The 24,931-nt window shown below is 31.4% G+C and overlaps 1 protein-coding gene across 1 annotated transcript in view; it reads right to left on the bottom strand.

The window, feature by feature from the left end:
• The window catches only part of Der-1 (derlin 1), a 33,612-nt gene extending 10,722 nt beyond the window's left edge, over positions 1–22,890 (bottom strand). The window contains exons 1-4 of the mRNA XM_075366752.1: positions 22,476–22,890; positions 17,984–18,095; positions 15,691–15,782; positions 5,332–5,480 (exon numbers count right to left, since the gene is read on the bottom strand). Coding sequence (XP_075222867.1) covers positions 5,332–5,480; positions 15,691–15,782; positions 17,984–18,095; positions 22,476–22,628 — 506 coding nt within the window. The 5' untranslated portion in view covers positions 22,629–22,890. The remainder of the gene's footprint in view (positions 1–5,331; positions 5,481–15,690; positions 15,783–17,983; positions 18,096–22,475) is intronic.
• Between the last annotated feature and the right edge of the window lie 2,041 nt (positions 22,891–24,931).

The raw sequence follows: 24,931 nt of genomic DNA, 5'->3' as shown, positions 1-24,931 counted from the left end.
TAAAATACATTATCTGTTCAAATAAACTGTTGGAGCATTACCTTTCCTATAATTAATAACCTATAACTGTGTTTAAATATCCACTTGTCTCTCCCTAAATATCGATTTCTCAAAAATTGTCTTTTTATTTTCCGTTTTACAGTACTTGAGAATTAATTTTTTTCAGAATAACCACTAACTTTAACTAATTTTAAAACCATATCTGAATTTCTTGCAACAATTTTTTTAAGGTAGGCAATTCCTTCTTCTTTGCCTGAAACTTGTTAATTGCTGTTTTTACAACATCTTATTCAAATCCCTCCAATTCACTGACAGGTTTTGAAAATTGTTTAAATTTCTTCAATGAATTCAGTGAACATGACACATGACTGTGATGCTGATGAAGCACTTTCATTCTTTTCAAAGTTTTTGAACCTGTGATCTTGATATCTCACATGCAGCAGCAATTCTTTCTTTTCATTTTTTAGATGGCTATTATATTCTTGTCATTCCTCTTTGCCTGAACCCTATTAAACCATTCTTGAACGCTGTTATACATCTTCTGTAAGCTGAGCAAACATGGATGCAATGTTGATTAAGGAAGCACTTTCTTTCTTTTCAAAATTTTTGAATTTATGATCTTAATATCTCACTAGCAAAAGCAATTATTTCTTCGCATTTTTGAATAACTATAATATGCTTATCGTCTGTAAATGTTCCTATTTTTAGAGCTTCTTTCTTAAGAAAATTATAAACATTACTGACAATTTTATAAGCTGAATTATGAAGTATTTTATTCAAAACTATCAATTTAAATTCTACCATAACATTCAAAAAACAAAATTAATGCCAATTAAACCCAAAACCAGAAATTTTTTAATATATTTCACCATGTAAACCAAAAAAATAATTTACAAAAACTATGAAATGTAACAAAAGTATTAAATATTTATTATGTGATAATTATATAACAGTCTAAGTACAGTTATAGGACACACTAAAAATGAAACTATATTAATTTATTCAAAATGGTGATTGGATAAACTAAACATACGAGGTGTGACAATAAAGTAATGAGACTGATGTGAAAAAAAAGTTGCTTACCGTTTTAGTCATGTTTAGTGTTGTCTCCTTCAAAGTAGTTCCCCTCTGATTGCACACACTTATTCCAGCGCTTCTGCCATTGATGGTAACATTTCTGGAACTCATCTTCTGTAATATCCTCCAAGACCCTCGTCACAGCTTTTTGGACATCCTGTGTTGTTTGAAAATGGTGTCCTTTGACTGCCATTTTGACTCTTGGAAATAGAAAAAAGTCGCTCGGAGCGATATCTGGTGAATAAGGTGGCTGTGGTAGTACTGAAATTTGTTTTGAAGTTAAAAATTGCTGTACTGACAGAGCAGTATGGGATGGCGCATTATCGTGATGCAGAATCCAATTATCAGCAATGTTAGCACGGACACGAAGAGCTCGGTTACGAAGTCTTTCTAAAATTTCTTTGTAGAAATATCGGTTAACTGTTTGTCCAGGAGGCATCCACTCTTTATGAACAATTCCCTTGGCATCGAAGAAACACACAAGCATGCATTTCACTTTTGACTTTGACATGCGAGCTTTTTTTGGTCTGGGTGATCCCTTTGAGCACCATTGCGAACTTTGGCGTTTTGTCTCTGGATTGTATTGAAAAACCAACCTTCATCACCAGTGATAACACGGCTCAACAAATCTGGATTGATTTCCGTTTGCTCTAACAGATCGGCTGCCACATTTTCCGTGTTTCTCGCTGTTGTTGTGTGAGATTTTTGGGGACCATTTTTGCACAAATCTTTCTCATACAAAGATCTTCAATTAATACCCGTATTAGACGAACCGTTTCTCGATTGATGTTGAGTTCTTCTGCAATCATTTTCACGGATAATCTTCGATCAGATCGTACGATTTCACTCACCCTGGTCAAGTTGACATCTGTCTGTGAGGTTGATGGTCGTCCACTGTGGTCTTCATCTTCAACATTCGTTCTGCCTTCACTAAAAATTTTATGCCACCGCAAAACTTGAGCTCTTGACAGAACCTCCTCTCCAAAAGCCTTCTGAAGCTTACCATAAGTTGTCGTCGCGTTTTCACCCGATTTAATGCAAAACAAAATGGCATACTGTTGCGCAATATTTTGCGGTTTCATTTCTGTGAAGAGAGACACAAACACGTGTTCGCTTATTACAGCACAACTCACGACTGAGCAGTTGCATCAACGTGCCGCTTGGACTAGAAGTAGCTTATAGACCAAGGTCAAAGATGGTGTGCCTACGCAAGCTGCAGGGTTGCCACATCTTGCAAAGAAAAATCAGTCTCATTACTTTATTGTCGCACCTCGTAAGTAATATAATTAAGTTTTCAAATTTATTTTTAGTTATTATTAAAAAAATAATTATACACACAAAATATACATACAGTTGATAAAGGAATATAATTTATGGAAAAAGATAGTATATATCAATTGCAGTAAGTGCCTGCCTTGTATGTTTTTGTCTAGTGCATTGTATATAGGATATAAAATATTCAAAGATCTTGCAGACTGGAATAAAAATATATTTTAATAAAATATTCTCTAATACTTGGCAATGAGTCGCAATAATCAATAAAAATTTATCTTGCTTTTTTGGGACACATTAGGACCATGTTAATTTGACCCAATTCGGTAGAAAGTCTAATAAGCTGTAACTTAACAAAATAAACAAAAACAAATATAACCTGTACAAAATAGACAAATATACAATTAATATTAATACATAACAATTTCCTATACGGTATATTATATGTAGCCAACTCTGCTATTAATGAAGAATGAAGTAAAATGGATAAAGGTAAGCAAGATTATAAATTACTGAAATTATAGCATTATGATACAGCACTAGTAAAAAAAAATCTGTACAGAAAATTCATTCCTTTTTCTTATCTGTAAAAGTTGACTGAAGCCAATACTGGACTGAATAAACTGCAGATTGAATAACAGAAATAACTTCCAATGAGTTATTTTAGGATTGATCTATTTTTAGTATTTTCAATATATCCCTAATAAGGCATGGGATTTATAGATTAGTTTTTAAAGGTATCTTACCCACAATGTAATTTTTACTGGACATAGGTTGAAATACAAAATAAAATAATTTAATACTGTGGATTATTATTATTATTACTATTATTACTGTCAGATTTCTGTGAAAGTGCATGTATAGTCATTAAAGTTACCACAGAAGCAAAGGATATTATTTATGCAAGTAAATTTTTCAAACTTTAGGCACTGAATTTGCTAACTCAATCAAAAGGAAAAATTGCATTTTATATTGTTCTTCAAATGAGAACTGGAATGGTTCACTGAATTATTGTCACAATGTTTAAATAGACTTACTAAGAAATATAATTTATAAGATTTCAATGTGTATTGTAGTAAAAATATTAGCATATATAAGGAACTCCATAATATTGTAAGCAAGTATTATTTCTAAATTATAGTTCATATTATGATAAGTTAGAGGTCTATTTAGAACTAATATTTTACAAAAATCACTCAAATAAGATAAATGCAGTAAATAAGAAGTAATCAGATTGTGGTTGTAAAGTTATAAAGGTCTTAGTGAAAGACAGCGAAGAGTTGAGTGGTATACAATAAATGACTTTTAAGAGGTACACTCTAGCAAACAAACAGAAATAAAAATAAGGTAACAAAAATAAATAAATAAACTGGTATCAGATACGATCAAAGAAAATTAACTTAATTTGAAATAACATATATTTATTAACTAATTTATATATCACTTCAATTTTGTTGGGTTATCAGGAGAATGCAACTTGAAAATCTAAACTTATCAAGAAATGAATGGATATCCAAAGAATATGTTAAGTCAAAGTAACACCCACACCATTTAGAATAAACAAAGATATAATTAAACAAACAAAAAAATTATGAAAAGTACAAATACACTAAAAATTGCAATGTTTAAGCGTCAACAAATATGGTAATACGGAAAGTAGAAAATAAGGAAAGAGATCTCAACTCAGGAAACAGTGGCTGTCAAAAGTTGTGGAATTGTAAAGGAAAATGCATCATCATATAAAGAACAAATTTACAACATTTCTTTATTTCTAATTTGTGTTTGAAAAACAAAAACTGGAAAAAAAATTATAGACTGTTCTTAACAAGTTTCCATACCTTTTCAAGAAATACAATTTAAAATAAGAAAACAATATTCAATATCAAATTTACAACATGGAAATATTTAAACCAATAAAAGTAACTATTTGTAAGTGTGCAAAACTGGTGATAAAAATATTAGCATGATGTCCATAATTTTCTGAAAACATTGTGGACTTTGACAGGAAATTAAACAACTTTTGCATTTATGTACTGTAGGCCTGTTTTCAACAAACTATGAAACTGATATCATAGTATAGTTTTTGTATATAAAATAAAAATAAAAAAAGTTTACATATAAAGGAAATATGTAATTCACAAAAGATTGTAAAAATATTCAGTACAATTTTGATTGAATTTGTTAAGAAACAATAAAAAAAAGCAATAAATCCTTGAATTATTATTATTGAGTGTTTAGTTACTAAAAAGTGAAATGAACCAATCAATGTAAAATTAATATAATTACTGTTATAAATAACATCAATTTCATAGAAAATTTACTTTTTTAAAATATTAAACCGAACTCATAACATCTATAAATAAATCAAACAATCTACTACCAGAAGAATATTGTAAAATGAAAAAAAGGACTAGGATTAACTACTTTATAGCATACTATTATTTAACAATAAAAGGGTAGTATATTGTACTTAACTCTTAGTACTTAGCATAATAAACTCTTAGTACTATTTTTAATGAGGATATTTAGTCAGGGACTAAATGTGAATATATTATGATTACTACAGATTCAGAAGAGGAAATCCCAAGACATGTAAACCTAGCAATTAAAAGTTTATAAAGGGTTTAAGTATAGTAAAGTATGTTAATGGTAAGTAATAACTAAAAATGAGAATATTTTAATGCAGGAAGCAATATGTAACACATCTCCATACATTATTCACTGAGAAATATATTATTTATATCATAAAAAAATAAAATAAATATAAAGAGCAAGTGTTTAGTTAATTAGAGAGTAGAAGAATTAAATGTCAGCAAAAACAACTTGAAAAAAGTTGAATAATTCTTCCATTTAATGATACAACTATCATTAATTTTGTACGTCACTTTGAATTTAGAATTTTTTAGTTATAGCAAGTGAAACATACAAGTTAAATCTGAAAATATAGATGGAGGACTAATGAATTATCACAAAAAAACTTACCCTCCTGATATGACGAGATTGAATGCAAATAACACCCAAGGAAGATACATAGCCTTAAATTGTGAACCAAACCAGAAATTAACAATAACATCTTGATTTAGTTGACACCACACATAAAGGACACTGAGAACCATTGGATCCATCAATAACTGTGAACATCAATAAATATATTTGTCATTTTCAATAATGCAAGTTAAACCATTTTATTTTGAGGTGAAATATCAATGTGTAGTAAGCCCAATTAATTTACCAGTAGGTATCCATTCTGGTTGAACAATCCTAAATGAGGATGAATAATTAAACTAAAGTACACAAATAATGAGTTTTAAAAACAATTAAACAGTCTACATATTGTCTACTACATCATTTCTAAATAAATAATGTTGCTAGTCTCTTGTGAATAATAGAATTGGTCTATCAGATGTTTCATTTAAACTCCTATACACAATTGTATATTTTGAAAGAATACTCTAATGTGAAATAAACTTAAGTAATTAATTATTATCTTTAATGATCTGTTCCTATCTTGTACAATTTCACAGGCTATATTATGCTTAAACATACAATATAGTTATAATGTAAACCATTACGACAAATGCACAAAACATTCAGTAATTTAATAAAAATAAGAAAACATCACCACAAATTATTTCTGCATGGAACACATTAATTTGTTTATTTTTATCATCCTCAGATCAATACTAGAATGGAAAAGAAAAAAGTATATGTTTTCATATTTTTTTGAGGATGACAACATAAATTTTAGTTTTATCAATAACCAGTTTTTCTGCTGTTTCATTAAAATTTTTTCCAAACATTAACAACATACAACTGTTTTACATGACATTTTCCCTTCAAATTTTGGCTTATAACTGATATAGAACAAGATCTCTTGTATCATTCTTAAGCACTTCAGAATTTAAAATAATGACAATTTTTCATTTATTCTTGTTTCACAATTGATTTTAACTGTTCTATTATTAGTTAAAATATGCAGTAATTGCTGTGAACAAATACTCACTGTTGAAAATAATTACATTAATTAATTAAGTAAATAACATCCTCGAAATATATCTTGCTTTTATTCATACCAGAAAAATATTTATTTACTCTTATTATATCTATGAGAAAAAATCAGTTTTATAATATTGAAAAATGCTCATTAACTTTTAGAATCAGCATTAGTTTATACAAAAAATCTGATGTGGACACCACATGACTTCCTTGTATGCCTATTAAATTATATATACTCATTTTTAAAAGTACGTAAAATGTTAATTTCACTAATAACTTCTGATTTTTTTTTTGTATTCTTTTTTTTATTGTTATTATTTAATTATTATTTATTGTAACTTTTTTTATAATCGGAGGTTAATTATTATTAATAAATCAATACATTTAAATTAAAAAAAAAAAAAAAATGAAAAAAGGAAGAAAATTTTAGAATAAAAGATAAGAATTTTTTGCAATTTATCAAAGACTGGGCATGTCTGCCTCAAGTGTATATGTTCTTGTGAAGGTCTATTTTTCAGTCACTCTGTAGTTAACTTTAATGTAGATAAAATTCAACAGAAATAAATTCCAGAATAATTAAATAAAATTAAACAGAAATTAAACTAGAAAATCCAAAAATAATACGATTCTAAATTATAATTTTCAATTAATGTTAAATAATCTGATGTTTCACCAAATCTATTACATACGTATACACATATGTAATAATGCCTATTAAATTACATATACACATTTTTAAAAGTAGATAAAATTTTATTTCACTAATAACTTCTGATTATTTTTATTATTATTGAATAGTTATTTATTGTAATTTTTTTTTACACTCAGTAGTTAAAAAAAAAGAAAAGCTGATGAAGTATGTATCGCGCATAACTCAAAAGTGATAAGCTGTAATATGTTGAAATTTTGGATTTAGGACTGTTGTAACTCTAGTTGTGCACCTCCCCTTTTTATTGCAATTGACTGAACCAAAAGTGTCCAAAAAGCCCAAAATACAAACAAATTTAATTTTTGACTTTTTCTTAACTGCAGTAATAAGCCCTCATTGAGAGCTTTTCAATGATGTATTGTAAGTGGTACTTATTTTTATTGGTTCCAGAGTTATAGCCAAATAAAAGTTTAATTAATGAAATATTTGGATCAAGGGGAAGGTACATCGATTCATCTCCTTTTCTTGATAATTCTTTTTTTTAAATTTTTATATACTGATTTATTAATAATTATTAACCTCTGATTGTAAAAAAAATTATGATAATAATTTAATAATAACCATAAAAAAAAAAATATGAAAAAATATTAGTGAAATAAAATTTTAAGTAAAATTTTATGTTTTTCATTTAAAAAAAAATGTGTATACGTAATTTAACAGGTGTAAATGGAAGTCACGTGGTGTCTACATCAGATTTTTTATTTTTCTGATAACAGTGTAATTACAGAGAAACATCTCAGTATAAAAATAAGGAACACAATAGAGAGACAAGAAAATAAGAGATGCTATAAAGTTTTCAAAATATAATGCAATCATACAATTCCAACTTCTACACACTAAGAATCCTTTTGAAACAGATAAAACAGAAAACTTAAATCGTATTTTTCTGTAACCATTCCTTTCTAAACAAAGTGCAATAAGTATTATACATAAATTAAATGAATTACATATATGTAACTGTCTGTTATTTTTGGGTATACATTTCACCCTTTCAAGAAAATACAGAAAATATTGATTGTGTAAATAATTAATAGTTAGAATACATAACAGATTCAAAAAACTCATCTAACAAAGGAAACAGAATATACATGCAAATGGGCAGTAGTTTAAATACAATAAAAAATGGTATGTAGCAAGTCTATCTACAAAGAAATGAGCTTAATAAAAAGTATCTAAATGAAGAATCATATCACTGCCTTTTGCTGGTAATGAGGTTATTACGTAATTTCCACACTAACTGAATAATACTATTAATGATTTGAAAGAGGTTATTTTCTGTGTTTAAGGCAATTTTCTTGGCCAAAAAGATGAGCATTAAATTTTGTTTTAAATTGGGGATAACCTTCACACACACTTAAAATGGTACAGGATTAAGGAGAAAAATGTATGAACTATACAGTGTTGTAGGGGCTTAATTATTTCAAACTAAGCAGGATAAGGTTTGTTTTTTTGTTTTTTTTTTTAGGGCGAAAAACGGTTGAATGTTATCATCGCCCGGAAAATAAATAAATAAAAGTAATTAAAGTTGTTAGATAAAATTAAAACTTAAAACTACTATCACAGAAACAAAATCCGGAATGGGTGTAAAAGGCCCATTCTCGGATAACAAAAACACTAACATGTAACTTAAAACTACGTTAAAAACAATCACATTAAAAATAAATAAAACTTAAAACTAAAAAAGGAGATAAAACTTAAAACTATTACGTTTAAAGTCTTACAACTAATATCACAAAAATCTTACAACTAATATCACAGACGAATTTAAAAAACAAAAAAATATGAATATATATATATATATATATATATAGAAAAAAAAAAAAAAAATTCCGATAGGGAGTATAAAAGGCTCGCTACTCGGATAACAAAAACAATACATAGGACGACAATACATACAATTACAAAAGAATACATACTTATTGAATTTTTTGTATTAACCCTATACTACGTAAAAACATAAACATCCGGTTTAAAACCTCCTTATCATCACGCAAGATACCATGGATGTTACTAGGTAGTTTAAATTTACGATGCAATGCCGCATAACATATGCAGTCCACGAGTATGTGGCGCACAGTCACGCGGCAGTTGCATCTTGCGCATAGAGGTGGTTGTCCTCTTGTAAACAGGTACTCGTGTGTGACTCTCGTGTGTCCTATCCGCAATCGACAGAGAACTACTTCGTCACGACGGGGTTTTCTGTATGAGGAGTTCCATGGTAATACAGAATCTTTAATCTAACGGAGTTTATTATCAACGGTAGCTGTCCAATCACCTTGCCACCTTGTTCTTAATAATTGTTTTACATAGTTAATGAAATCAGAAGTAGCAACTCGGGTGGTGAAAGGAGGCTGGTTACATGCTTCTTTGGCAGCGGAATCTGCATGTTCATTACCTGGAATCCCTACGTGGCTAGGGACCCAGCAAAAACTTAATTCTGTGTTGCGATTATTCAACTCAGTGATTGCGTTGTAAATTTCAATGACGATAGGATGTTTGGAATAAAAGTTTTTTAAGGCTTGGAGAGCACTACACGAGTCACTGCAAATAAGAATTTTTCTATATTTAGGGTTAATGATGTTTAGAGCCTTATTTATAGCGTATAGTTCAGCGGTAAACACACTCGTAATACAGGGTAGACCAAACATATAAGTTCTCTCATTAACAACAAATGCACACCCAACTGTATCGTTTTGTTTCGATCCATCAGTGTATACAACCGCGTCTGGTTTCATCTTGGAGAGAACACACTGAAACATTTGCTGAAAGACAATAGATGGTGTTGATTGTTTATTGTATGTGGTCAGGTCAAAATTAAAATTTATAAGGTTTATTCTCCACGGAGGATATGAGCAAGGATATATAGGAAAGAATGACGGTTTGTCAACATTTATATGCTGCAGCAGACGCCAGGTACGGATACCTACCGGTGCAGTACGACGTGGATGGTCCTCATACTTTCCTAGATTAGGATTTCTAAAGACTGACTCAAGAGCCGGGTGATTTGGTTGTCCTCTGAGACGAGCAAAATACGATAATAAAAGCTGGTCTCGTCTATCCCAAAGTGATGGTTCACCACAGTCTACAAGTAAGCTTGCGACAGGACTAGATCTAAACGCGCCTGTGGCAAGCCGAAGGAAAGCATGATGTACACTATCTAGTATTTTAAGCACGGTTTGACGAGCTGAAGAGTAGGCCACACAACCGTAATCTAAACGGGAGCGAACAAAGGAATAGTAAAAACGTATCATACATGATCTATCGGCTCCCCAGTTGGTGTTAGTAAGGACTCGCATCATATCTAGAATTTTGGAACATTTTGTTTTCAATTCTTTTAAATGTTTGACCCAAGTAAGACGGGCATCAAAAAATAAACCTAAAAACTTGACGTAAGTAGAGATAGTAATAGTCTCACCGTTCAGAAAAATTTGCGGAATAGAAGGGTTTCGTAGCCGAGAAAAAACGACACATTTTGTTTTTTCGGCTGAAAATGTGAAACCAGTAATCCTGGACCAAGCTTCAAGGTGAGATATAGTGTTCTGCAGCAATCTCTCTACTGTAGGTGCCGAACGGCTTGCAATGTAGATAGCAAAGTCGTCAGCAAATAGAGAGCATGAGACAGGAGCCTGAACACATTTGGTAATATCATTTATGGCTACAGAAAATAAGGTGGCACTTAATACACTACCTTGGGGCACTCCATTCTCCAAGATGACACTATCTGAGAGCGAATCATCCACACGAACACGAGCCGTTCGGTGATTTAAGAATCCCCGGATAAAAGCAAGCATATTGCCCTTGATTCCCCATTTTTTGAGAGTGTTAAGAATACCACGTCGCCAGGCTGTGTCATACACCTTTTTTATATCGAAGAAGATAGCGACGAGGTGTTGCCGATTTAGGAAAGCGTTTTGTATGGCTGTTTCCAGTGACACTAAATGGTCAATAGAAGATCGTCCTTGTCGAAAACCACACTGTTCTGGAGATAGAAAGCCATGTTTCTCGAAGTACCATGTAAGTCTGCGGTTTACCATTCTCTCCATTATTTTACACAAAACGCTTGTTAATGAAATAGGGCGATAGCTTGAGGGGTTCGTCTGGTCTTTACCAGGTTTTAGTACTGGTATAATAAATGCTTCTGACCAGCCGGGTGGGAAGACTTGTTCGGAGAATAAACCGTTGAAAATATTCAAAAGTTGTTGTAGTGCCGAATTAGGAAGGTGTGAAAGCATGGAAAGGCGAATGTTGTCCGGTCCAGGGGAAGTGTCCCGTGAATTTTTAAGTGCATGTAACAATTCTTTAAATACGAATGGAGTGTTTAATTCACCAACCGAATCACCAATGTTTAACGATAATACGATTTGTATCTTGTACCGTTGAAAATCGTTATTATATGATGAGGTGAGAGACACCGAGCGGAAAGATTTTGCTAGACTATTTGCCACTTCCGAGGATGATGAAAGGAGTTCTCCTTCATCAATAAGACCAAGAATAGATTGTTTTGGTGATCCGAAGATTGCACGAATTTTCTTCCATACAGTAGACGTGGAAGTAGTGCGTGAGATAGTGCTCACGTATTTCGTCCATGAGTTCCTCTTAGCGTCCAAGAATACTCGACGGCACACCGCTCTAGCCCTGCGGTATAAATTTAGATGTTCTGTTGTAGGCCTACGATTAAATTTACGTAGTGCCTGCCGTCAATTCCTAATAGCATTTTTGCAATCATCGTTCCACCATGGAACGAAAGGACGTCTAGGATTACCCGATGTATGTGGGATATATCTGTTGGCATTCTCAAGTATCATGGACGTAAAAGAAGAATACTGGTCGAGGATGTTCGCTCCATCGTCATACTGAGATTGGAATGCTTTATGGTATCCGTTCCAATCTGCCTTTTCAACAATCCATCTCCGTGGCCTTCTTTTAATCTCGCAGTCTACACCGAAACTAATAATAATTGGTCTATGATCACTGGCGTGAAAGTCATCACAAACCGACCAATTTAAATGAGGGAGCACATTCGGTGAGCATATGGAAAGATCAAGGTACCAGTTGATAAGGACATGAATGTGTGTGATCCATTATTCAGTAGGCAAAGGTCAAAATCTTGTCTCAATCTGTTTATCGTATTTCCTCGAGTGGAGCAGAAGGTTGAGCCCCAGGAAATATGATGGGCATTGAAGTCTCCTACTATTAACGATGGAGATGGTATTTGTGTGAGGAGATTTGAGACATCTAAAGCACTGAACTCAGTGTTCGGTGAGAGGTACAGATTGCAGATATGCAATTTGAAGGGAATAGAGACCTTTACTGCAATAGCAGGAATGACAGTGGTTAGTTGAATTCTTGTAGCTGACACCCCATTCTTCATGAAAATCGCTACTCCACCACTCTCCCTACTGTCTACTAGGCAGTCGTATCTCTCGCAGAAGTATCCTCTAAGTCTAATTCGGTCATGTTGTAGAAGGTGAGTTTCTTGGAAACACATGATTAGTGGATCATGTGTGTGCGCTAGTACTCTAATATCTTCAATGCGGGACCGAATACCTCTAACATTCCACTGAATAATGTACAGTGTAAAAAATAAATAAAAAAATAAATTTCGGAAATTATATAAAAATTAGTTGTACGTGATTCGGTTTTTCTTTTTTGTATTTTTTATTTTAAAGAACTCCGATGCCCTAGGGTCGGGTGGTTCTTCAACCATATCCTCCAGTATATGAGGTGATGGTGGAGGAGATTTATTTGAATGGGATGCTGTAGTTGACATCCGAGAAGAGATAGTTATGTGGGTTCCCTTTATGGGGAGCTTATTAGGTGGCTTACTGCCAGCTGTGATAGTCGCTATTCGTGGCGGTACGACTTTGGGAATAGGAACTTTCGTATGTATCATACTGTTTGATTCACTAGCTGCGACGGAGGACTTTTTATTCATTTTTGTCAGCTCTGAGATAGTGGCTGTAAGTGAAGCTACTTGATCAGATAGCATCTGAACAAGTTTTTTAAGCTCATTGCAGGATCCGCACTGCTGATTATTAACATTTGTAGGAATTTGTTTAGATGTAGCGGTGGCAAAAGATACGTCTGGTTTAACCAGGTTCCGTGAATTGTTTATCTTTTTATATTCTCTACGTGCAGCCGGAAAAGATAGTTTTTGCTCCGTACAGATTTTGAGAATTTCCTTTTCTTCTTTAAAAGTTGGGCAATCTCGGGAGCGGGCTGTATGTGGACCACTGCAGTTTGCGCATTTTTCACTTTCTTCGCAGTTAGTGTCATTGTGACCTTCTTTAGCACATCGAGCACAGATCTCAGTTTTTGTACAAGATGTTGTAGTATGACCAAAACCTTGGCATCTGAAACATCGCCGTGGGTTGGGTATGAATGGTCGTACCCGAACCGAGCGGTAACCCACTTTAATCTTTTCTGGTGGAACAGGGAGATTAAATGTTAATATAAGAGACGGTGTCGGTTCTTCTGTTCCGTTCTGCCGTTTCATTATACGTTTTACTTCAACAACATCTTGGTGGCAAAGCTCATCAACTATTTCCGAGATATCTATATCTAGAAGGTCTCTACAAAAAATTACACCCCGGCTCGTATTTAACGTTTTGTGGCATTCTGCACTTATATTTATACCACCCATATTACGGAGACGTAAGATAGATCGACTCTGTTCATCGTTGAATGTTTCAACCAAAATCGATCCGTCGCGTAATTTCCTGATATTCTTCGGGGAGCCACTTGCACCTGTTATGGTTTTGTTTATTAAGAACGGTGAAACCTTTTGAAGGGAGCCACCTTCCTGACTATTTCTGAGAACAACGAATCTAATATTTTTGTATTTCGATTCTAAGAAGTTCTCTTCAGTAGGACTTTTATCCTCGTCAGACAAAGCTGACCGAGGTCTCTTCGCAAGACTTAATTTGGTGGTTTTTTCAGATGGACCACCAACCATCACTGTGTTTGTTGTTGGAACTGAAACCCTGGTCCCACGAGTACCGGTGAAAAACGGACCACTCCAGCAGAGCGCATGCGCACTGGAGCCAGAGCCAAACACAACTGGGCTCGCCCCAGCGCCCAGAGAACACCGCCCGAGACCCACCACGCAGAGCCACCCACCCATCGGCACGAATTGCTCCCGCCCCGGGCCACGGCCGCGCCCCGCAAGACGCCGCAACACCACCGAGCGCAAATGTAAGAAACATCAGTGTAGGTTGTTGTTGTGTAATTGTGTATGTGTGTATGTTGTAATTTATGTAGTGTTCTTGGTGTAGTATATGTGTAAAATGTAAAGTGTTCCGCAGCTCATTGTATAGTGGGAAGGAAAGCTGCGGAGGCTAGGCCCGTGGGGACGCCAACCCCCAAAGTCTTAAAGAATAAGACTCCCCGTCGGGGAGGATAAGGTTTGTGGAAATTCAAAAATCTGGATTTTGTCAGAATCAACTGATAACAATGATGTTAAAGAAGTACATGCCATTATCAGGAATTTTTTTTGCCGATCCATTAAATTTTATAAAAAAAAAACTTGATCCAATTTTGGCTGAAATGGAACATGGATCACATGCAAAATTAGTGTATTAGCTGCTAACTAAAGAATGTTTTTTATATAACAAAAGAGGCATTGTGGTTTAAAAGAAATTCTCAGAGATAGATCAAATGATGTTGAAAAGTATTTTGAAAATCTCATCAATGGGTGCTAAGCTACTATTAATGGGAGTATGGCACTTAAGCTACTACCAAACCACAATCATCACATGGGTGGAGAAAAATCATTATGGCTAAACATCATGATCATGTTGAAGTTTTCTTTAACTTAAAGCAATTTCATCATAAACAGTTTGTCAAATATAAGAGGTCAATTATACAGAAAAACTTTGTTTGACAGTAACAATTAGAAGAATAATCAGTTTATTCTAATAAAGTAACATTTATGCTATACTTAGGAATGTTCAGCACATGCAGTTTCTAATCATTAATATTTTGATAAATACACAATAATTGATGTTTTTTGGCCTTTTCTGCTTCCTTGACTTTGCTTTTACTGACTGTTTTTGTATCAGTAACTAAAAATCAATCTTGAATAGTTACAGTATAGAGCATACAGGAAATTTACTAACAATACAATCTTTTTAGGATTACAAATAAAAGAAATTCATTCAAAAAAAAAAAGAAAGCGATCTGATATAAGCAAAAACACTGAATACTACATTTTATAGGTGTAGTACTTTAACAGATGTGCAGAATAACAAGTTAACAAACATTGTTTTTTTTTTTAAAACTAAGTTCAATCACTCCTTTTTTAAGTTTTATCTCTATATAAAGAACTCTCATATGTAATACAGCATTTTCATGAATAGAGAGGTGATCTCAGTCATATTTTAAACATAATTAAAATAGAGCAAGAAATGACAAACAACCATAAAAATGAGACTGGGCTGAAAACCAAAGCCCATATTTCAGCCCATCATAGTGGACTGAAATATGTTGAGAGGATACAGATAAAAATAATGTAAAGTTATCTAACTTTTGAGTAAATCTAACTTATGGTGTACGAGATTTCAAGTAATATAGTTCCCTTAAAATTTAATTAAAATTTGTTTTTATAAAGTATTAACTGTAATTTAAAACAAACTTACATGAATTTCAGCTAAAAGTCCAACAATTACACAACAAATCCAATTGAATATTAACATAAATAGATAGTCGGCAGGTCTATCACCAAATACATCTGTAAATAAAAGTAAAAATGTATGTTTAAAAAATACCTACATATGCAGAATAAATATACAGAGTTACATAACTACTGAATTCTTCCCACAAAAAGAAAACAAATCAAAAGATTATTTCCAAAACAAGCCCAAAGCAATTAAAAGGGCAACCATCTTGTAGGTGGAGTGGATTCAAAATATCTTTTCCTAAATTTCTGATCTATTGATAATTTCTGTAATTAATAATATATCAGAACGGACAATTTTAGACTTTTAAATATTTAAGGACACCAAATATTTTAATTCCCCTAGAGTGGAGAGAAATGAGAAGTCTAAAAGTTTGATTTAAATTGTAATAAAGAAAGTACATCTCTGAAATGCTTTACCAATTGTAAAAATCTAAGTTTGCAGGATAAAAATTATAGGAATACAAAAATTATTTAGCAAACATTACAAAATAATATGCTACTTGGCAGAAACTGCAATCAAAATTTTATTTAGTCATCTGGATTATTTTTCTGATTTACAAAATATGAATAATCCTCAATTTTACTAAACATAAATCTAAAACAATCCTAAAACTGAGTGGTATGCTGAAGAAACTAATAATAAATTAACTATAAAAAATCTGAAGTCGGTACTGAAAATGAATAGATTAATAAAGGAAGTGTAACTGCAATTATGTATAATAGATGACCTATCCTCAGCATATATGATATGAATACTTGGAGCACTGTTATGCTACTTAAACAATAAAATACAGGTGTGACAGAATGGAATCTCACAGGTTAATAAAAAACAGTTAACGATATACAAAAAAACTTTTCATTTCTGAAACGCAGATATATGAAGCTTTGTTTGCTTAGGTTTTAAAAATTATGTCGTCCAAATGGCAGCCATCACAAGTGACAGACTCAAAACCATTCCTGGAAGTTTTGCATCACTCTCTCCAGCATATTGAGGAGTAGTGGTGATAACTTCTCTAATCACATTCTTAAATAGTTTAAGGATTTGAGGCCCTCAAACCCTTATCTAACCTTTAAACATTAATCTTATCTTTCAGATAGCCCACAAAAATAAAATTGCAGGGCTTAGATCAGAAGAGTGAAATGGCTACTTTATATTGCCCCACAATGAAATATGATGTCCTAAAAACATTTCTTGCCAAATGGCACAAGAGCAACAAGCAGTGTAAGCTGTGGCCCCAACCTGTTGAAACCAGAAGTCCTCTGATTCTTCTTTATTGAATTTTTGACAATTGGGGCTGGAGAAATTTTCCCAATGTGTCACAGTACTGATCAGAATTCATAGCAATGGTGATGCTGCCATCTTTAAAAATGTAGGGCCCTACAATGCCCAAAACAGATAAAGCACAGCATATGGTCACTTTTGGACTGTGAAGTGGTTTGTGGTGAAGCTATTGAGGGTTTTCCGATATCCAGTAACAAAATGTTTGCTTGTTTATAGTGCCTGAAAGATGGAAATGAGCTTCATCACTGTTCCACACAACAGACTTAGGGCTCACTTAATTCCTGTGCAAGCCATTTTGTATGGGCGCAAATCCAAATCAATATGCAAAATTTGGGATTTCAGATCAATCTGAAATCCCAAGTCCAGAAGCATGTTTTTGAGCAGAATGGCTTGGAGACTGCTCTACAGATACTCTTCCTGAGCAACATTTTCAGGCATTCTGATAGTCCTAGAATGGCCAGCTGGTCATCTCAGTAACGCAGAACCTGTTGCAATCCATTTCAGAATTATTTTCCAATCTGGAATGGCCACACTTGCCATTAAAAGGCAGTGCATACAAAATTCTCTTTGCATTGTTATGGATTCTGCATTTCTAAAGTAAGCTTTTGATAACACAGCCCTCTTGATCACCTGACTAAGGCATAACCAACTGACAAACTTCATCCTCCACCTGAACGAAAGGAACCTATCTCACCTCTCTAGCCCAGTCAGTGACCTTGTGATATATGGGACACCATTCTGCTGCACCTGGTACTTCCACTGAAGATATATTCAATATTAATAAAGTTTAAGGTTTATGGGTCATTGTTACTTTCTATCACATTTTAATATATTGAAATGAAGATATTAATTTCACAAATGAGAATGACCAATATAATTATTACAGCACAGATAGATAACTAAACACTTATTACTTTATATCTCAAATCATACTCAAATTTAAGCCAATAAAACTAACACAAAATCTCACCTCTTTCAAGGCGCACAGAGTAACTATAAAGGAAGAAACAATTGATTAAGAAGTGAAAACCTGTTGCAGGTGTCAATGGGTAGAAAAACAATGCAGTTAGAGGTCTCCATATCTGTAAAAAAAAGAAAGAAACTATCAAGTTATTACACTATACACTAAACACACTGTAATAATCTGTTACCATTATTAATAAATAATGGTAACAGATTACCATTAAATAAATAATGGTAAGTAACATTACAAAATGAGTGCTTAGATTAGAATGCAGAAGTTGTTTAACAATGTATAAATGCAATTATTTATTAGAGTAACTAAGTATGTAGTTTTAATAAAATATAAAAATTAAGATTGTTAAAGTTGCTTTAAGAATGGATCAGTCTTAAAAATTGCATTGTTACAAGATATGTGTTCACCATACCTTAGATATTTTTATAACAAATGTAAATAATATCATAAATGAAAAAACAACAAATTGCTCATAATAGCTTTATCTAAAATTTAAAAATTATTTTTAGTTTATTCACTTAGTAAAAATACAGTAATAATTGTGGTTTTTTCTCTTAAATTTATCAAAGTTTATCCTTTTTAGTTAATTATGGGAAAGCTGTTAACTTTTGGCCTTTAACATTTTAGCCTTTTGTATAAGGCTAACTAACATTATTAAGAGAATAATATTATGTAGAATTTTCTCTTTAATTTGATTTGCAAGACAATTTAAAATCAAAATTATATGCTATTTCTGATGATGTGTTTACTATAAATCTGGTTGGCGTATAACAGAAAAAAATATCTGCAATTACAAGGTTAAATAATGAAACTATAAGTCTAATAAAATAACAGTAAGACTGAGTTTATGAATCATATCCAGATTGACCTTCGGCCTTCTCACAAACATTTTCATCCAGCAGTTGGTATATTGCTACATAATATTTCAGTCACAGGGGTTTTTACATGTACTAGAAAAATGTCTTTGTACTAATAACACTTTTATTGCAGACTATTAGAATTATGTGCTAACATTCATTTTAACAAAACAATACCAATTTAAAAATAATCACAGCACTGACCATCAATCTTCTATCAACCTATCCATCAAACTAATAAAATATCTGCTTAAATAATATAGCAAGTCGTTCACTTGAAACTTTTAAGTAAAGTTTCAAAACATGGTAGTGCAATCACTATAATCTTTTCAGTTATTCGACATTAACTGTGACTTACAGCAATCACATGTAAAAAGTGTAAAGCAGTTTCTTAAGGCACAAAAAATTTCAGGAAGGTTGAGAAAATCTTCAACGTAATAAACAGCCAGTGCCCATCTAGACAGGTACAAAAAAAGAAGAAAAATGAGGTTTTTAAAAATGAAGAATTTTTTATAGTGTTTGAACAGCAGCATAAAATGAATACTGATATACAAACTATCAAACTTATGATATAATTAACACAATGAATTGTGCCAGGATGGTAGCAGGATTTTTCAGTTCTGATCAGAATCAAATCAAAAGTAAATCTGAACATATATTTTACAGTAAATTAAAGTGGATTTACAATTTTTAGAGAAAGTGTTTACTTAATGAAACCTGGATTTTTCAGGATGACCCTCAAACGAAATCCAGTCTATGAACAATCTGACCCAGAGGACAATCCGATCCAACCAAGAGAAGCAGGAGGAAAAAACGTCTATGGACAAGAAAACCTCAACCTGTTCAAAGCTGAAGAAAATCAAGTCCACACTCAAGGAAATGCAGTGGATCAAAACTATTTAAAAAAAGTTTCATAAACCTAAGAAAAGCTGAGGAAATTTGCTAGAAGTGTGTTTAAATAGATTCTTCCTTCAAGATAATGCATCAGTTCATGGCTCATTCATTACCTGGGAAGCAATTTCTGGCCAAGCAATACATTGCAAAAAGTTACTTATCTGAGTAGTGACTCAGAACTACCACTTGAAACATTTATATAACCAGTTAAATTGTTCAAAAGGGGCAGCATTTTTTTAATCACAAAGATAGATATAAAATAACATATAAAATATGTATCCAGTTTTATATTAAAAGATTTGAATGTTTTCTCTTCATACGGTGTATAAGTTTGTCTTTATATATTCTGAATATATTCTTTTTAAAATTATGTAAATTTTATTATGATATTTAAAACAATATAAATAAGTTTGTGATGAGCAATACATTACTCGTTTTTATGTCTGCTGCTGTTAATATAACAGTATATTACCATAATTAAGCGTATTCTTTTTATGTAGTAATATGTATATAAACTGAACACAACACCAAACTCTAATAATCTTTAGAAGTTTAGAAACAATAAATTATTTGAAATATGGGAAATTTTTTTTGTATATTAACAAACTGGTTACTTTAATTTAATATTAACCTTGTGCAATTATATAATCAAAACAAAACCAATGTAGGGCATGGTTACAGTCTACCACCTTTTCATATGTTGATCTACCTTTGTTAAAAATGTGTTAATTACTGTGAGCAAAAAAAAAAACCAGTAATACTTATACATATAATTACAAAACTGGTATTAAATAAAAATTTTATGCATTTTCGTAAATATATTTTTGAATTTAGTGAAATAGGTTATCGTACATTAAAAATTCTACTATTACATTTCTTTTATCAATTCAAATTAGGTTTTGATTATATTTTTCATCTTTTTTAAGGTATTCCTTATCCATGGAAGAATTTCCAAACTCACATTAAACATAAACATTTCTATTTTCTGAATCTGCTAATTCCTGAACTATTATTATCTTTCCTCAACCTTCTTTAGATGAATATATCTCCTTTGCCACTCTGACAATTCAATTTAAAAAATTTTCTTTTTATACAGATGCATAATTGTATGGCTGAAAGCTAAGCTGTGGATACTATTCAGTTTTCTTTGCATGGTACTTTTCATACACTACAAAATCCCATTTCCATATCCCACATGCAAGCTTCAAGCTTATGTGGTAATAAAAAGTAAAAAAAAGAACAAAAAAACAAAAATAAAAAGAATTTCTAAGAAAAAAAAAGAATTTCAAGATTTATATTCTGAAGAAAGTAGTTTATATTCTGTAAAAATATTCTGCTGTCAAGGGTGAACTTGACCAATCATGAACATAACAGTATGGTTGTATAAATTAAAGTTTCCACTTACTAACAATTTTTAATATGTACATCCTAGTACTTTTGAAGTCACTTCAGAGCAGCAGCCGTACAAGTCTGCTATGTTTAAGCTCACAGTTTGATGAGATACAGAATAATCTTTATGGAACATCTTAATCTAGCTTTAAAAAAGGATAATCCATTTTTGGTATATGTACATGTCAGAAAACAACCATAATTTATTTATTACACAGAATGTTTTGATAATGCCAGCACTATTTACGATTTGATATGCTTCACAATAGACAATCTAAATGTATTTAATGGTGACACAAACCAACAACAATGCAACAATAGGTGCAGGTTGAACTACGTATTTCTATAATTCAAGCATTATCCATAATATGTGGTACTTTGTCTATTTAATGAACTCATCAAATTAAAAATAATGTAGGGATTAGAATATTTAAATGATAACTCAAATATTAACTTCTGCAGTGATTTTCAGTGTGAGTGGGTTCATGTTACTCACTTGTGTAAGTCAAATAAACGCGATTAATTATACACTTTCAATCAAAGTATTTAAAATTTACACAGCTTGTATAAATAAAATAATCAATATGTTATTATTGACAAATCAAATTTTCAGTTCAACCCACTATGGCAAAGCCTTAAGTATATTCAATATAAGGCACACCAGCCAGTCCCTCTTGGCATTACTTATCTGTACAATTTTTTACTCTGTAGAGCTTACAATGTTTATTTGTGGAGTGAACATTATGAGTTTTATTTTTAATATTATGATCAATAGAATTGAAATATACTTTATCCTTTGTGACAATGGTTCTTAAGAACACAATGCTGACTTATTTTATACTACAAATAAAGATATTAAACACTTATATTCCTAAGATAAATTAATTGTAAGTGATCAGTAAGCCTACAGCTTACCAAAAGTTTTTTACGTAATGCGTTATTAAATATCGGTCAGGAAAAAAAATTTATTTAAATATCAGTGAAATAGTAATTAATTACTTAAGTGGGGAACAAAAATGTTGTAAGGTTCTTACTTTAAAATGCACAGCGCACTATAAATGAACATCATCTAAATGATGTAATGTCTTAACAATCCTTAAACAAACTAGATTCAGAGGGTTAATTTGCATAGTTCAATTTGTCAGGTAGAGTTCACTGTGGAAACTAATACAAATTTATTTTGTCCAATTAATACAAGTTATACGATTTCTGCGACTAATTCATTGAATTTTCAAAGCCATAATCTTACAAAATCCGCATATCAAGTAATATAATTAGACATACAAGATTTACGTGTACTTAAAAGTTAAAGAAACTAACTATTACTACGCAGGGGGGATACGTACCTGAAACTTATGGATAAACGGATCAAACATCAAAATAAGGTTATGAGCTCCGATTAAACCAAAACGCCCAAGAAGCGAAAGTCCAGCTGTTAAACTCAGCCAACACCTGGTAAAAATGGGTAAAGATTTAAACCACTCTGGTATATCAGTCATTTTAATTTGTTCAGAACACTGTCGGAAACAAGTGAAAACTAAAAAAACTTTTCAACGTAACCCGAACACTCAAACTTGTGGTAACGTCAAGTACAATTATTTATTAACATAAAATACGCAGAATTATAACTCTTCTATTTTTAAAATTAATAGTACTCATTTAAGTAAATATTAAAATATATTATGCCAAGCAAAACACGACACGTGTAACACTACCATTGCCGAACTACTGATATTGCAGCAAGTCATTTGATATCACAACAAACCACAGAGAATGCAATTAACATTCAGTGATCAGCTGACAAGTTCCTGCCGTTATATTTCTTGAAGTTTAATAATTTTCCCATTAATATAATTTTAAACACTCTTAGAAATTTAATTTACAATAATATAATTTTTTATCGCACCTTCTATAAGTGTTAGACATATATTTAAGTATGTTGAGCAGAATACATTTTGATGAATATTTTTTTGTATTCTTATTACGAAAATGAAAATTTTCACAAATATAATCTTAAAGAAGTTATTGAATTCACCCTTTTTCAATTAATTCAGACTTACCTAGATACACTGTTTAATGACAACAAAAGAAATGATAATACATTATTGTTAAGCCAACAATAATTTTACTGGCTATATTGTTAAAGAGGGAAAATTAAAATGACTTCAGAGATTTATTATATTTCTTTAAAAGAGACGTCGGCGGTTGATAATTTTTTCTAAGTAAAAATTCGGGACATTAAAATAAATTTTTTGAAAATTTAAATTATTTAATAATTATTAAAAACTCCTTGATTCTTATGGAAATAAGTCATTTTGAAGTTGAATCAAATAAAATTCTTCTTTTTGTGTAATTTTAACTGCCAAATGCCAGTCTTAATGCAAATCAAGCATCAAAATTTGCGAATTTACTTCAATTAATGTAAAATCTTTGTACACAAGTTAACAGATAAATGATAGTTTTGGTTGAAATATATTGCAGTTACAGCTGATATATTAACAGATATGCCGCATAGATATTAACATGCAGTCCTACAAACAGTGACTAATGATGTAAATAAGTAATGATATCAATAGGTGGATGTGATTGAAAACTATTAAAATACTTTTACTGCAATGAGATATGACAAAAACAACTGTAAATCAATACTTTGGGTGTAATCTTATTGCTCATATTTTTACTATAACAAGTCTTCTTGAAGTATATCAAGTGTTATTACAGTTTTCTATGTTACTGAAATGTGCCATGTAAATTTTATTATAATTAACATAATTAGTACAAAAAAAAGGTACTATTGTGTTAGGAGGGGTACTTGATTTGCTCTGTTTTTAAGTACTGCTGTTTTCTGTATGATTAATATGGTATTTTGTATGATGAATTTGTATTTAGTTTAAATATCACTTTTGTTATTTAATGAATTGTAAATAATTTGTACATGTAACATTACTTAGAAAGATTAGTGAGTGTAGGTTATGTTTGGTATACACGGGTACATGAATATTATATATAATAAATATTATATATTAATAATATTAATTTTTGATTTGTCAGTACATAGAATCCTCATTAACCAAACATATGCTTGCTTTGCATGCTAATCTCATCTAATTGTCTAGTTAAACTATTATTAACTAAATACAAAAATTTATAGTACTTAGCACAAATGTAGTGCCCCCTTAACACAATAGTACTAAAAGATTGCAGAAGATAGGTTTTAAGTTTTGTACAGGCATCATAATGCCTGTACCATCAGTTTTTTAAATATTTAAAGTGTAAATAACAATTTACACTTTAAATATTTACTTTTATAAAGAATAGTAACTTACGATAAGTGAAAACATCATTATAAGCCAACATTTTAAGTGGCAGTACATTAAACACAAGAATTTCAGTTCTGATGTCAGAAAAAGTCTAGTTGTAACTAGAAGGCAGAAACATCATTAAGTATTTTACTATACTTTACGATGTTTTGGTATATAAAGCCAAAAGTCATCTCTACAGGGGATTGTCTGATAACAAACTCTAAAGCCTGTAATAAAGGGGAAATGATATTGTTTTTAAAGAAATGTTGAGCAGTTTTCCTTATACAGCAGAATGATTCCTTGAAATTATTTAAAAAATAGAGCACTAGAAATAAATTTACTGAAGAAAGGATAAATTTACTACAGCAAGTAAATTTTCTGTAACACATTACTGTATTTATAATCCTTAGTTATCTGAGTCAAAATGCATTTGAATTATAGATCTAATAAAATTTTGTTTTCAGGCTAAAACAACTTCGAGTTTGAAGATTTTCAATTGG

This window comes from Lycorma delicatula, chromosome 1, assembly GCF_047948215.1.
Source record: "Lycorma delicatula isolate Av1 chromosome 1, ASM4794821v1, whole genome shotgun sequence".
In the NCBI taxonomy this organism is placed as follows: Eukaryota; Metazoa; Arthropoda; class Insecta; order Hemiptera; family Fulgoridae; genus Lycorma; species Lycorma delicatula.
Note: the sequence above shows the minus strand (reverse complement) of the source record. Positions and strands in the feature narration are given on the sequence as shown.